The 16,160-nt window shown below is 36.2% G+C and overlaps 3 protein-coding genes across 6 annotated transcripts; all 3 read right to left on the bottom strand.

Moving 5' to 3' along the window:
- Window positions 1-1,273: 1,273 nt before the first annotated feature.
- On the bottom strand, window positions 1,274-6,999 carry LOC105689495 (phosphatidate cytidylyltransferase, photoreceptor-specific). Of its 2 annotated transcripts, none has more exons than XM_048651398.1 (10): window positions 6,859-6,999; window positions 6,024-6,148; window positions 5,788-5,884; window positions 5,516-5,692; window positions 4,939-5,141; window positions 4,711-4,867; window positions 4,486-4,641; window positions 4,241-4,372; window positions 4,029-4,163; window positions 1,274-3,383 (listed from the first exon to the last, which is right to left on the bottom strand). In XM_048651398.1, the coding sequence occupies exons 1-10, from the start codon at window positions 6,919-6,921 to the stop codon at window positions 3,243-3,245; spliced, it is 1,386 nt and encodes a 461-aa protein (XP_048507355.1). In that variant the 5' UTR covers window positions 6,922-6,999; the 3' UTR covers window positions 1,274-3,242. The 2 variants fall into 2 exon arrangements, with proteins under 2 accessions (XP_048507355.1, XP_012261960.1); XM_012406537.2 differs by having other exon boundaries at window positions 1,274-3,362.
- LOC105689500 (E3 ubiquitin-protein ligase MARCHF8) lies at window positions 6,859-12,333 on the bottom strand. Of its 2 annotated transcripts, none has more exons than XM_012406544.4 (5): window positions 11,258-12,333; window positions 10,091-10,179; window positions 8,906-9,086; window positions 8,516-8,781; window positions 6,859-8,416 (listed from the first exon to the last, which is right to left on the bottom strand). In XM_012406544.4, the coding sequence occupies exons 1-5, from the start codon at window positions 11,393-11,395 to the stop codon at window positions 8,137-8,139; spliced, it is 954 nt and encodes a 317-aa protein (XP_012261967.2). In that variant the 5' UTR covers window positions 11,396-12,333; the 3' UTR covers window positions 6,859-8,136. The 2 variants fall into 2 exon arrangements, with proteins under 2 accessions (XP_012261967.2, XP_012261972.2); XM_012406549.4 differs by having other exon boundaries at window positions 12,023-12,332.
- LOC105689321 (esterase E4-like) lies at window positions 12,022-15,885 on the bottom strand. Of its 2 annotated transcripts, none has more exons than XM_012406237.3 (8): window positions 15,705-15,885; window positions 15,053-15,335; window positions 14,790-14,975; window positions 14,522-14,721; window positions 14,277-14,433; window positions 13,798-14,124; window positions 13,572-13,710; window positions 12,022-13,384 (listed from the first exon to the last, which is right to left on the bottom strand). In XM_012406237.3, the coding sequence occupies exons 1-8, from the start codon at window positions 15,837-15,839 to the stop codon at window positions 13,216-13,218; spliced, it is 1,596 nt and encodes a 531-aa protein (XP_012261660.2). In that variant the 5' UTR covers window positions 15,840-15,885; the 3' UTR covers window positions 12,022-13,215. The 2 variants fall into 2 exon arrangements, with proteins under 2 accessions (XP_012261660.2, XP_020709905.2); XM_020854246.2 differs by lacking the exon at window positions 15,705-15,885 and adding an exon at window positions 15,415-15,679.
- Between the last annotated feature and the right edge of the window lie 275 nt (window positions 15,886-16,160).

The following is a 16,160-nucleotide window of genomic DNA, read 5'->3' as shown; positions in this document are numbered from 1 at the left end:
GTAGCTAGCTGAGATTATGAAATTTTATTTGAAAAAAACCTAAAAAAAATTACATCGGATTATACGATAAAGATTTTGTCGATGCAAAAAAGAAACAAAAGTGAACACCTACACTGAGCGAGAGATCAAGCAATGGTCAAAGACCTTGGTATAATACAAACTGACCACTCATACGTATGTATGAATTATGATAGGTGAAACAGACAATTATTTTTTCAATCAAATCAAGACAATTCACGACGGTTTATGTATCTATAGATACAAATGGTACGCGGAACTATTACCACATATACCGGCATTGATATGATTTTGATACCGCCTTCAGCAGATAAACAAATAGGTATGGGTTTAACTTCCGACGTCCACATCTGTCACGGTCGGCCTTGGACTTGTCTCTAATAAATTAGATTGAGTTGTAAAATCAAATATCTAATGAATCTAACGTTGATCATCTTGTACGACTGCGGCTATCCGTGCATCGAACGCATTTGAATACTGCAATTATTTTTATCTGATCGAAACGAAGGAACAGAACTTAAGACAAATGTTAAACCGGTTGCGGATATAGCGAACGATACCTATAACAAAATTGCAATAATTTATTAAAGCGAGCTTAATCCGGTCCGCAAACAAGATAACGTACGCGTGTACCTATAGTATAGGTGTTTACGTTGAACGTTGTTCGTGGTATATGCAGAGCGGGCTCGTGCCCCACATTATATTATTTTTATCATTCGTGCCATCGATTCTTTGCTAATTATTGGTAATTCTGATTACTGACCGTAAGAACGAACAGAAGCATGCATGTATGCATAATATGCCTGATCCGTATGTCTGGTTTTCCCTTTGCTGGGGGCTGCAATGTGGTGTAAAATCGAATAATCATATACCAACAGACTGATCAAGAGCTCGTTTCAATCATTATAATGAGTACGTGTTACTGGTAACATGTACTATTCAAGGAAGTGCCAACGAATAGCGATTCAAGAAACTTATTGTTGGGTGCGCTGTTACAATTTTTATCTTCATCGAAATCTCCGCACGATCGCTATATCGCAGTTCAACGACGCGTGTAACGATTATATGCAAATAACTGATCGCGTTCGTTAGTTTTAATATAGTAATATGTTTTTTTGTTTTCTCGATTATAACTTATATCATTTTTTATTCATTCCTTTCCCCATCCCTATTTCTACCAGAACCTGACAAGTACGATAAGCGGTCGGAATGATATCCTGTTTTTTTTTTATATCAAGAGACAACCATAAGACAATTTATGACTATATATACGTTCCTCTCTTTATTAGAATACATTCAGGTTAACTTGAAGTAAATTTTGTTTTAAAACAAACTATATTAATTCCAACATATTCCCGTAGATTTTCATCAGACAAACTGCAACAACAACAACAGCAACAACACAGATCATGGCTCACCTTATAGATGCGAGAAATCAGTGAACGAGATCGTTGGACATGTCTACGAAAATTGACCCAAATTGTTGGGTAACTTAAAAAATGAAATCGATAGTGCGACACCTTCACCTTTGATAATGCGATAAACGTCTTTAGACGTCATCCATTTACAAAAACAATAAGATAAGTTCTGATTGGAAGCCATTTAAGTACATATCAACCGACTAATTAAATTACCCGTGGACCGATTACAGTATAATTATCCACTTCTTTCGTGTATCTTGATCCAAATTAACTAACTTGATGGTACATAAGTGACAGGCATATATCACCTAAATTACAATCAAGAACATACGTTTACTAACCATTCAACACATTAGTAATGTCAATAGAGATAATTTACATACATATATAATATACATATATTTCCGGATATACTAATTACAGAATTATAATTATGATAATAACAATAAAAATCATCATAACAGTGGTAACAATGAATAAGTCATCGACAAACCCAAACGTTCCTCCGCTACATTTTTCTGGTTTTGTTATCCGAAACTGTAATTCATTTGCTGTATTGTGATTGATTCGAGACACGTGATTGTTATCATTTGTCATTAATGTGAGACGCGATGAAGTGAATCTTATGACTATTTTTTCCCCCTCAACGAATACAGAATGAAGAAATTGGTACACGTGTATCCCAATGGTTGGAAACCACCCAAAAAAAAGCATAAATTTAAATCTATAGGAAAATCAATTTAACTTTAATTACTCGGCAAGTCAGCAGGATATAAATGCAAAATTACACATATGAAAATGAGATCTAATTCTTCAACCAATATAATAAAAGTACTGGTAGAAAATAGTTTATTTGATTCTTTAAGAAATGATAAATGATTCTCACCCATTTGCTAGCATGATATATGATGGACCGTCCAACAATAAGCAATAAAAATCTTGGATGGATTGATCTAAACACAATAATGATATGATTATGCTATTGCTACGTGTTAAACGAGTGAAGAAAATTCATGAATTTTTTTTTTAAATGATGATTATTTCGAGGAATTAGTTTAATTCCTAATAATGAAAAATATGTAACGACATAATGACTTAGATTTTTTTCAAGAGGTACGTTAGTAGATGAAGCAGGAAATACTGACTAATGAGATAACCATAAAACGTATCATTCTGGGAATTTGGTAATTGTTGTACACATTTTGTTAACAAGCTTTGCGGCCATACTTTAGCCAGGAGACGTATAGAGTTGGTTCCTTTTTTGTCAGGTGCCCTTTGGTTTATCCTTTTTAAGATGGATATTTGCAATAATTAATGGAATGCGTGTTGTATCAATACATTATCTAGTCATCTACTCCTATACAACTAAACTAAGAACATCAAAGAATTTAGCTAGCACAAATCTCCAAATTCACCAACGTAATATATGGAATAAAAATAGGTTATCGGAAAATAGGTGAGTTAAATTTCCTGATCAACGCATTCTACAAACATCACATCCTGTGTTTAATAATACAACCTAAAGTCGAACTGAAACGCTCACATACTTATATTAAAAATTATCAGTCCAATTGTTCGCTTTGCTACGGGAGTAATAATAAAATGTTACACGTGGCGTCTCACATAAAACGGTAAGGGCATTTCTTTGCCTGAGGCTATGGAACTGTTAGAAAAAAACCCCGAAATTTATTTAATGATTTCAGGTGAATTTCAAAATTTGAATTTGTTACATAAACTTAATTTAGCACTGTTTGAAGATCTCTGCCCATAGCAATGCAATGCAATTGGTGCCCAAACAATAGCTCAAAAGCTACCTGAGGTAGCTGACATTGTTTCGGACGCATTTAGAATGCCTCTATGCTCCAATGCGTCGCGCAAAGTGTAAAAGAGCTGCAGCTGTTGCTCCGGCTTCAAGTTGTACACCTGTGACAAAATGTAATCGCTCTGTACGCAGAGTACAGAAATTTAGTAAGGGCTGGCTTGAAAATTAAATGAAAGCATATTACGAAATAAAAAAATAGCATGCATACATCAAGACTCCATTCAGAACCAGGATTCATACCATGTGATAATCATATAGATATCAAATTTTTACGAAATCATAAAATAAATCAACTGTATTAGCTGATAAAAAATATAAATATATAATTTTCTAACAATATTGATACGATAAAAAAAATCCAAAGTCGGGAGTCTTTTTGTAGGAACTACAAAGTAGCAAAAGGTAAACCAAAGAGGAGATGTTACGTAAAGAGATCAAACCAAAAATATAATAGATCAGGACGGATATTGAGAATGTTAATTATAAATGTTAAACAAAACAGAATATATAAAATAGTGTTCACAACGCGCAAGCCAGCCCTTTGTTCGGTTGCAAAATTAGTGAAATAAAAACAAACATTAGCAAATACATGTTCATATGATGTTATGTTTTAGCTGTACGAATTTGATAGGTGGAGCTAACTACCAGTCTAGTATGACTCAGGTATCACAAGCAAATGAACTTCAAATTTCACCATAATTTGTCTATACCTTCAACCAAATGTGAAAAAAAAAAATTATTTATGGGATATGAGTCATGCAATATACCTGCTGTAGTAGCTTCTGGGGTGAGGCAGTGTGAATGAATGAAGAAATATAAACATTAACAAACGTTGCCATCAAATACTGGCAGTCAAATCTATCCATTATTCCTCCATGGCCGGGAATTACGTCACCAAAATCCTAAAATTATAACAATTTCGGTAATTTCGACTTGAAATTTAATTGCTATGTATGAAATAAGTAGAAAAAGCTATTACCTTAATTTTGAAGGCTCGCTTAAATCCGCTTGCAAAGAACCCTCCGAAAGGTCCAATCACGGAACTGAATACGGACATCGACAATGAATGCAGTAGAAATGGATACACTGTCAATGTATTTTTCCATCCAAGCTATACAACGATTCAATAAAAGATTGATCAGCGAATGCTATTTGAAAATCTTGTATATTTTAGGTAACATTGAGCTTGACTATTCTATACCCATTAACGAGATTCCAACTTACCCAACTGGCTAAATTTTGTAAGGTTTCAGTGGGCAGAGTATATTCCTGTGGTCGAAAAAGATAGGATGGTTCACAATCCATAGTCATTCGTCCCAATGCCTCACTATACTCAATTGGGCAAACGAAGTAGCGGTATTGACATATGGCATACGACATCTGATGAGAAAAAAATTCTTTCAGAATTCTACAGACTGTAAATCAATAAATCGTGAACAACATACTGACCAATAATCCAAGTATAACTGTCGATATACCACCACCTACGAAGCCTTCCCATGTTTTCTTTGGGGATAATTTTATTAATGGAGTTCTTCCGAAGAAAAATCCAAACACATACGCCATTATATCATTTATGACAATCATGCTTACTGGCACAATGAACCTGAAATATGTGTGAATGGATATGCTCTTAGTTGATAAAACAACTGAATTATTATGTTCCCTGCAACTTACCATATTAATCCTTCGAAAATATTTTGAATAATCAAATAACTCTGTGTGACTACAATTAACAATGCAACGTGGGTCCATGCGAATAGTGAAAATTGTTTCATGTAGTACTTTTTCACAAGAGAAAGTACAAACCAAACAAAACCCATAATATATAAGCAGAACGAGACGAATCGATGATACGTAACTAGAAAACGTAGGTAATCCTGCAAAAACCATTTCAGCTATTAATCATGTTTTAGTTTCTCATCAAAGAATGAATATAGGAACAAAGAAGCAACGAAAAAAAACTGGGTAAATCGAAATTTGGAAACTGCGATAGTAATATCAAAAAAATCATCACTCATTGATCACTGACCTACTTAAAACCAACAGTTTCGATATTGAAAGCCTTAATGGAGAATGAAACCATAGAACAGAAGCAGCTTGGGCTTTCAAGTAGTACGTACCTATTGATTTTATGCTATTGTGATCCTAATCGCGTGTGACAATATTTTTAATAACTCAATATTCTCGCACAAATATGCGCAAAGCTGAATAGAATTTTTGTTCCAACATATCTTTAATACTTTTGACTCACCGTCCGATTTATTACCACAGCAAAGTAATCCATCAAGTTCTCCCCATAAAAGAAATAATTAGAAGTAATCAAGAAATACCATGAAAGAGATCTAAACCATGGCAAACCATGAATTCGATAAACTGTATATCCGATGTTGATTATCTCTTCAAAGCATTTGACTTGTACAACTAAGGTCTGTTGATAAATACAACAAAATATTGTTATTTGATTATTGATTCAAATTCAAGAGAATATACCCATAAATATTTTGCATATTCATGCATACGTACAGTGACCATCAGTGCTAACGGTCCACCATAAATAATGACACCAAATCCTGATACCATTAAACAGGTGAAAATGCCACGAATCATCCAATTTCTCCAACTGCATCAAATAAGACACTCATTGCATAAATCGGAATTGATTCTGAACAAATCTATAACAAGCAGAGCCTAGCTTCTGCCTGGCACTATGAAATATAGAATAACACCATAGCAATATGGTCACTATAAGCGGAACTGACCGATCTGACAAGCCAGAGAGAGCGGAAGCAAGAGCATCTGGAGTATGGTTAGTTCCCTGAGGAAGGTTCCTAGCCATTTCATCAACTTCAAGTTTATTGTCTTCTTCGGATTCTGCATCTTCTTTCTGCAACATTAATTACGGAATCTTCTTTCTTTTGCTTTTTTCAAATCCATGAATGAGCTAGAAGGATAGGTGCATGGTATGTCATGACAAATAAAAATAATAGGTGTAAAATAAATGGGTGAATAAAAATTTGAGTGTTGAATGAACAATAAAGGATAGAGTTAATTTGTTGTTGATAATCAAGATGATGAGTGAAATGTACTATTTGTGTATTTATTTCATGTGTTCAAAATACACAGTGTTCAGACTCATGTATCACGTGTTGGAATGTCGCGGACCAGAGCGCCAAATTATTACGTAGGTGTGCAAGTTAGAGATAATAACACAACTACATATCGTGTATACTCATAAGACGAACACTGTAAACATTTTGCAATCGTCATGTCATGTGAACCTAATAAGGTTAATAAATATTATACATGATCCGTAGAATCGCAATAGCGATGTCGATAACTCCAAATTACGATTAATCTAGTGTTTCTCATCTAATTGAGTTTAAATACAAGTTCTAGTTCGTCAGTTGATTACATATTTTAATTATGTCATGAGAAATTTGACGTTTTATACGGAGTGTAGTCCAACAAAATGTAAAATGGAATGATGTCGTAAAATGAGTGAAGAAATGAATTTCAATAAATTTTGCATGAGTGAAGTCCTCGCCTTTAATAATGATCTAATGGGACAGAACTCATGAGGCATGAAATACTTACATGATCGTCGTTGACGTCTCCCGCTGCCACATCTCCGATTATTCGTTTTCGTACTTCAGACATTTTCACGTGTAGAATATTTGGCGAATAAGTGAAACTACCTTATCTACGACGAAGCACTGTGATCACTGACCTGTACACACCAATTGCATAGTTACATGTTTCAAATTATTCACAAAACCGAACGGACGTGATGCAACAAATAGCGGCGCAGCACATCAGTTTAGCTTTTACTAGATATATTGCAGGTTAACGTTGATATTCGGGGATTTTCGGTGAAAATCGTACTTACTCGTGAATCCATATCGATTCTATAAACTTTTTCAGGCATTCTAGAGGGAGTTTAATTAGCGTTTCATTGGTCCTCTCGAATGGACACAAGTTGTGATTGGCTAAAGATCTTGTCTTACATTTGATCGCGCCGTCCCGGCTCATCGTAAATCAGACACCCTTTATGTAGGAATCTTTTGCTACTGATAGCAGAGGCAGGTAAAGGATCTCTACCTTTCTTAAGGGATTTTCACCCTCAATTGATTGCAAACGTACTTTCGCGCCTAACATAAGCGCGATATTCAATACAAGAGTACATAAGCATTACATTAAATACAAAGCTAAACGCTATTATTCAAATATGTTAAAGTTTATTTATTAACATCACAGATACAATAATTATGTACATACTTGTCCGAGACCTCCGCTTCGAACTTTGGAGCACCTCGCTGTCAATCTAAGTACTGGAGTCGAGACTGGAGTACCAAATCCTGACTAAGAATACAGTAGAAAGTATGTATACTAAATGTAAGTAGTAAGATAAAACTGGTACAGTTCACTCAATTATTATAGTGTACGATAATATATATGTATATATGTTGATATCGTAATGTGATGTATAAAAAAACATCATAAACATACGCATTGAACTTACATCTACAAATTTTGATAATGAAAAACTGCAGGCATAGTTCGTCATCGTTAAAATTAAGATCACTTCATTACACCTAACGTAACGATTGTGCATTTTTAATTGATTAAACAGTATGTATTATCTACGGTAACTTTGTGGCACTATATAAAAATGTAACAATGATTTATCTATGGTAATGTTAGCAGTTAATAAGTAACTAGTTTGTCATTTATTCTATCAAAACTACGAGATTAATAAACACAGCCTTTTGATCCTTTAAAGTCTGTACTGCAGGATTGACTATTAGTTCTTTCCACTATATTCTCAGGGTCACAATTAGGTATGATCGAATACATTGATCAATTGTCACAGATTTAACAGTTATCACTTTTGTTGTATAAATTGTCTTCAGATGAAGATAGCTTGTCGAATACATAAAGCTTCAGTTGGGCGTCATGCCTTGGGGGAGGTGGTGCAGACTCTAATTTCACTGTCTGAGAAGCACTTGCAGGATCAGCACGGGGTAACAGAGTGTGATTCAGCTCAGGCATCGAGCCTGTGGGATCTTTCAAAGGTAACGTTACATCTCTGAGAGAATCCGTAGGGGACGGTGGAAGCACCACTTTTTCTGGCGCATTCTGTATGAAAATAACTCTGCAGAAAACAGACAAAAAAGGTGTAATGCACTTTTCGGTAAATGTTGTGCATACGAGCCACTTGGGACTCATGTACTTGGACTCATCTATGACATACCTGTTGAATGCACGCCATCTTCTGCAAATTGTAATGTAAGCTTTGCATTGAATATACATAAACACCAACCCTCCGGTAAAACCAATTGCAACGACAATCATCTTTGTCCAAAATGGCCAGTCCATAGACCCTCTCCGTGCTTCTTCGATAGAACGTTCAACAAGAACGTATAAAGACCACGCAATACACAGTGCTGCAACAGCATTAAAAGCAAGGGCGCACCATAATTTACGGCGCTCCAGGGCTGACATTTCAAGTTTTTCCCACTGCAAACAAAAATGACTAAAGTATGATAGTTGATGTCACGAATACCTAACTATAAGAGAGTAGATACAGGATATATTACTGAATTAGGTATAATATAGTTTGATTATTAAAATATATTCATACCTCTGAAAATGGTTTTGTCTTGGCATGCATGATGAAAGTGAATTTACATAATTCACAGGCACGAGTGTCTGAAGCCTTTATCCATTGTTGAAGACAGGCTTGGTGGACGTAACGTAGACTTCCGCTACAATAACATGGTGCTAGTAGCGGAGCTCCAATCTCACCTTCACAATGGCATATTCTACATGACAGTAAAAGAGATCATTGATCAAGAAATTTCTTCATGTACCATCAGTAAATTATTTTGAAAATATTAACGTCTGAATCCTGATGTTTCATCGAAGTTGGGAATCAGATTTCAATATTCCAAAAGTTTGTAGAGAAATGAAAGAGTAGATAGTACTTGAGCCAATGGAATAATGTATAGTTGAGTTTTTTTTTATGGCAAAGTTTAATTTCACAGTAAATGCTATTACAATGGATTTATCTTCATTTAATTTCTACGCTATCAATTGGAAGACCCTGATATTAACTCAAGGTACACAGTATTGAGAAAATATGTTGACTATTTAACAAAAGATGTCTCATTCACATCTGGTATTGCACATTGGGGTTGCAGCGATTTCGTTTTTGAACATACTTGCATTATGTCCACACACGTTTCTTGTAATAATATTATTCTTTATATTCATGATATTTAAATTCATTGTGTTATGAACAACAATTCGACCTTCAGTTCAAACGTGAAACTGCTGCAAGCAAGAATAATATCAATTCTACCAGCTGTTGCGCTATTGTTTAATACCTTCATATCAATTATAAAGTTTATTTTTACAAAATTTGTAAACTACTCCTGTTTTTATCTCAGTGGAATCAACACTAAATTTGAAAAAAAATTGTCGAATACTTTTAAACGCTGCTAGTCAAGATGATCCAGTGTTCTCTGTCTATCGTAAGTAACAAAAATATAGGTATATGGTATATCAATGTCAAGGCAGTTTGCGTCATCAGCTGTTTTGATACCAAGGGCATTTAGTTCGACATTATGTTTTTGGTGTATCGTAATCTGTGAATAGATAACTTTAGGTTTTACTTTACATCAAAATACACGTCCCTGTTATCATGCGACAGATATATTGCCAAGTATGCTTGCAGGTATGCTATTGAATTTACAATAAAAACATTTGATGTCATAGTTGTCACCAATTTTCATTTTTTAACAAGATATAGGTGTTTCAAACTCACCGGCAAATGTCATGACTATTTGAAGACAAGGTACTCATTGATGAGTGGGGATGGTCAGGTAAAACAACGACTGTAGAATATGCTACTTCCTGAAAAGATTAGGGATCATTATTAATATAGATTTTTCAATACCATTAATTTTGCGTTTGCTTGACATCTGGAATCTCAAGATCAAAATAATAAAGCACTATTACTATTTGAATCTCTAAACATGGTCTTACACTTATGTACACATCATGCAGCTGAGCAATTAGACTTCCGAAATATGTTTGATATTTCAATTGATAACACGATTCATTTCATTCGATCAATTATGATACACGCTAGACAATTACAATAGTCAGATCTTCAATTCACGTGGGAAACAAGTGTAAAAGGATTAGTAAGAAAATGAATAGAAAATTTAAATGTAAGCAGTGGGAATAAATGATATTTCGAATCTAACATACTAAAATATTCATATTCATATCCATCTGCGTTTTCACCTGATTTTAAACAGCAACTTTAATTAAGGGTATTAAAACTAAACTTACAGACTCAGAAGCATCAAGCTTGAGAAGATCAAGCAGGCTGATGCTTACCTAAATAAACCCTGGGATTATAAGTATCAGTACTAAATTTACGGGTATTTTTAGGATTTTGAAGCCATTTGAAAACTCTGGATAAATTCCTAAACATTCGGAATGGTCTTATAGATACCCTAGATTCTATGTTTTATCTGTTTTTGAACATTTTAATGATTATGAAATAGTTTGAATCCTGATAATGGACAATGCACAAAATAATGTTTACTCTGGACTTTTCAGTGGTGGAGCTAGTCATTCTCTGCGTCATGTAATGTTATCACTTTCACGTTATCAGAAAATTGCAGTCTAGGTTGAATTATGATTTGGTATCGGAACAATAAGTAGACTGAGGGACTCAGAATCATTTATCATACCAACAATACATGCTGCAGTAAGAGGCCTAAACCAATTGAAAAAATGAAATGCACATGAACCTGCTGTACTCTTTAGAAATAACATAGGGTATACTAAAAACAAAGCATCAATGTTTTAAAACATGCAGCAGATTGAAATTCCTTCAATTATCAAATGTAAACATATTGTATCGAGAAAAAAGTAAATGCACACAATATAAAAGAAAAATTCAGTATTCAAAAAATACCCTTGGTATCCATTCTAGTGGAGGTTCTCCGCTTCCTGAACTGACATTGCTGGATGGGCCCAATGGTTGGGACTGCCAATCAGGTGGATAAACATTGATTTGATGCACTGGCATTGTGTTTCGATCACAGGCAAACATTGGAGTTATTAATGATTAAACTCTTCGAAGTACATGTTTATTAATGTCTTGATGCTGTTCCGAGTCAACGTCATTCTTCAGAAAGTGAAAGCTTTTCTCTTTGTTTTTTTTCTATTATACAGTGATAGAAGATGATTATTTACCGTTTATCCCTCCGAGGATGATTTAGTGTTGATCTGATCGATTTTAATTTTAAAAACATATAATTAATGAGAAGAAATGTTGTTTTTCAAGAACAATGGTAGAAAGAGAGAGAGCAACAAGAATTCGCAATCACGCTAGAATACATACAAACACACATATCACATATGCTATGTAAATGTATGTTGAATTCGAAGTTGTTTTTAACCATTAACACCGTATGACGAGAGAATTTTCCAGTGTAAGGTCTGATTACCACGGGTAGTAATTAAAGCTTGTAAGGATGTCCTTGACAGACTAAATTATATGGACCCAGTTTTGTCCTGAAAATTCAAAGAGATGTACCTTAGTTAGCAACCAAATATATTTAGAATTGTTTTGCAACTGAATAGACACTGGACCCCAAGCTAAATATAGATCTAGAGCGATAGGTTATCGGTTCTTAGAACGGTCATTGTCTTTACATATTTTGTAGCTACAATTCACCTCGAGCAGTTTTATTTCGCTTCACCAACGCTGCAGAAAGCACGTAGCTCATTCATACGTATGCGTATGACAGATTCAAGACAGGTTTGACACAACCGTATGAACGAAATCGACGGCGCTCACGCCAGAGGCCAAAGTCACCGATAATGTTCAACTGTCCGCGTAATTACGAGTCATTTTTCGTGATAATACTGCTTATCGAACTACACTATAAACATTTTTGCAGCAGGGACACCGACGTTATAACGATTAATGAAAGAAAAAGAATAGTACATGCACTGTGCAATCCATCCTCTGTCTGTCGCTTTTACTTGATCGGGACTCAGCTCACCCGCTACGTATTTTTCTTATGCACCGCCAGAGCGTGTAGGCGTGGTAAAAACAATCGCCCACAATCGCCAATCAGCTGTTGAGGCATCGCTGGGCGTCACCCTTTTTAGGCGCCACTTTTCAAATTCTTATTTTCCGATGACATTCATGAGTCACCGGTGGCGTCGACTAAAGATTACCGGTGGTGAAAGATTATAATTATTGTCTAACACATTAATTCGATGATAAATGGTAATTAACGTTTGAAGTCGTTGTCAACTTTGCGGTAAAGATGTTGACGTCTTTGTCAAGACCAGCGCGCAGACATAATGGTAAAAACAGTCAGCCCTAAAACAAAATCTGTTCTCGATAAGGGGGTTTAATATCATAGGAGATCTCTGACTTATCTGCAGAATATGCCAGTTTTCGGTCAAGCGTAAACAGAAGATTCTAAAATGTTGCTGGTAAATTCAGCGCAGGCGATAAGTCTAGGTCAAGATATAAGAAGCATCATTCTTACATCTTGGTCTAGATATTAGCTATTGATAACACCAAACCTGCCAATCCGGTCCCCGATTATTAATTTATTAGCTACTAATGTATTAATAAAGACTTGAAAATTTTGACTCGCCGTCCGATTTTACGCCGATGATTTGATTTTCGAATATGATGACTTGAATTTACGAGTAAATTTATTTTATCAAATCATGTCTGCATTTTTATTGTTACGTCGGTCAACCAGTAATCATTATTTTTCCAACTTTTTTACTTTTTTTGGTTACTTAAACATTGGAAAAATAGTAGTAAATTGATGTCAACTAATTTATTCCGTTAGACCATCTAGAATAATTAGACCACCTCATAAGCTAAAACTCAGGCTGACACTAGTTACTATTAAGGATTTCAGATATGTTATCTCTAAGATGGATCACCTCCTCATCGGGATTAGTGTCTGCGGACAACTCTGCGCCAATATTTAGGTAATGTTTCGTTGTTTGCGAAACTGGTAACCATTCGACATTAATCACATCATCGATTTTTGATGTCGGGATTCTGGAATGAAATGAGTAGTCAAGATTATGATGGTTTCTTACCAGTCTTTGCTAATTTTTCAGACAGTTTCGAAGAATTTTGAGGTGATAAAACACCAAAGACTATAGTCTTTGCTCATTCTCCAGACGATTTCGGAGGATTTCAAGGTGAGAAATCACGAAAAACTATAGCTGGATTCCTAACTCACCCAGTCTTCGCAAAGTCAGTCCACATCCTGATCATTCTATCGGACGTGATTCGTTCTTGCGTACCGGGATTGAATCTTAAATAATCACCAGCCATCTTAACATTGAATATATACGGCAGTTCATCCGCGTGCCCAGGCCCTGCACAATGGAAAAATAGAGAACGAAATAGTTTTAATCATTAGTTCAATATATCTATGTCATTAGTATTTCAGTCAACAGCATTACCTTCGATCGTTGACTCCAACGATAAATTGAAGTAAAATTTACTGAATGTTCGTGAAACATCAAATGTAAACTTATAAAAGTAACACGGAGCAATTCTTTTTTGCTGAGATTCGACGACTTTGTGTGCACCGAAAACGTAGGATATATCTCCACAGGCTCGGATCCAATCATAAGCCGACTCCTCGCTTATCGGCTCATCCCCGAAATAGAATTTCCGTATTTCATCACTAACAGCATCTCTTTTTGGATGGTCATGCGTAACTAGACCATCCGGTAAACCCAGCTTAGAATTCTCGTCGAGTATCGTAGACACCTTATTCTGCATTCCTGTGAGTACGAGAAATCACATCTGCACTCCGATCCGACCACAATATAAACTGTTTGAATTTTAGGATCTACCGACCAATTACTCTTTACCGATTGCAATCAATACGAATTTGTGAACCGTGTCGACTACAAAACAACACTATTGTCATTACCCCTTGTCAAAAGATTTCCTTCGTAACTGTTGTACCCGATGATTAGTGGCACCTCGGAGCCTTTCAAAGCAAGTTCTTTTGGACACCTAGGCATGAATGGGTTTTCACTTTTGTCATCGACGCTTGGCCGAAAAGGAAATTGCAACCAGCGCATATCCTAAAGGAATAAATACTACGCACTAGTCGAAATATTGTAGAATAATGTCATTTATTATCATAGTTATGAGTGACATCAGTGAACTTACCTCTGGGACTATTAAATCCTGTTGCGCCTTCATGAGTTCTTCTATAGAAAGCCCCCTGAGAAATTCTACAATCTCTTGAGGATCGCTAGTTTCTTTGCCAAGAGCAGCAATGTAACGACGCAAAGTGTCAGCTGGTTTTGTTGCAGTTGCCCAATGGTCTAGTGCATTGCCACTCTGCATGATGGCTTTATGAAAAAGACCTGAACGAGAAAAATAATATGTACCTACTGACGTACGAATACAGGGCGACAGTAAGCCATACTTGTACCTTTGGAGAGCGGAGATAAAATTTGATAATGTACCGAGGCACCACCTGAACTCACTCCAAATATTGTGACGTTGTTCGGGTCACCACCAAACTGTGATATATTTTCTTTCACCCACTTCAAGGCTGCCGTCTGATCCTTGAGTCCCATATTGCCCGGCACCACTGGATCGTCGAGGTGAAGAAACCCTGAAAATTCATCATTTCCATGGGGATGTCCGATATGAGCCAAAGAGTTGGTAGTACGCCGAACGGTATTCGCTCACCAAGCACAGCAAGCCTCCAGTTCATGGCCACGTAAACGATACCTGCCGTTACCAAATAATCCTCACCGTACAAGTCGTCCTTTGCATTACCATACGTAAAAGCTCCACCGTGAAAGAAGATCATGACCGGTCGCGATCCACTCAATGAAGTTGTAGCTATATTAAGGTAGAGACAATCTTCACTGCCAACAAGTTGGTGTTTCAACATATCGATTTGAGCGCAAGATGGTCCGTACTGTAATGCATCTCGGATCCCAGTCCATGATTGCGGAGGCGTTGGATCCTGAATTCGGATATACATATATAATATTACATTACGGGAAGCTCGTACATCCTGCGCCGTCTATCATCATCCATCTCACTTGCGCTTTATTCATCCTCGCCCCAGGCAAAAGGGAATTCTAAATCTTTGATCATTCAAGTGTTCATGCAAACAATTATTCACGCTCAGGAAGGCTCCACTATACATTTTACATGATAGATTAATTTTTCTTCGCTGCGGGTTCACGACAAATTTTTTATCTATAATTTACATCTCAGGTACGCTTCGACAAAAATATGAGTAGGAGGATACTGGATGGGTGGTAGTTTCCGTGCAGTTGTCGATTTCCTCCAAGTCCCGTTCGCTATCACTAGTTGGAACGAGACTCACCGCAAACCTTAACTTTCCCACCGGCGGTGCCGCGAATGGGATTCCTTTGAAAGAGATGTAAGATTCTCCAGTGATGCTTTCTACCGTAGCACCACGAAGCCACCCTTGTTTCACCTTAACTACCGGAACAACCATAACTGAATCAAGAGCTAACGAACAGACTGAAAACTCAACCCACCGACTGTAGCTTCTGATCATTCCGACTTCCCTCTCTTCTACTAACATTCGGATCATCTTATCATTATGACCGGCAAAAAATTCGCACCAACCTTGACTAGTACGTGGATGAAAAGATATTCGTAATAGAGAAAGAGAGAGAGAGAGAGAGAGCAATTGTCCAGTCACTGTACAGGTGGTGTCAATCGAGGCTTCTCAACAGACGGGCACGATTGTGAGAGTACCTAGGAATTTGCTAATTATGTAATTGTTGAAGCGAATGATTGTCTAGTGTCTGTG

This window comes from Athalia rosae, chromosome 2, assembly GCF_917208135.1.
Source record: "Athalia rosae chromosome 2, iyAthRosa1.1, whole genome shotgun sequence".
Taxonomy (NCBI): Eukaryota; Metazoa; Arthropoda; class Insecta; order Hymenoptera; family Athaliidae; genus Athalia; species Athalia rosae.
This window is presented reverse-complemented; position numbering and strand designations above follow the sequence as displayed.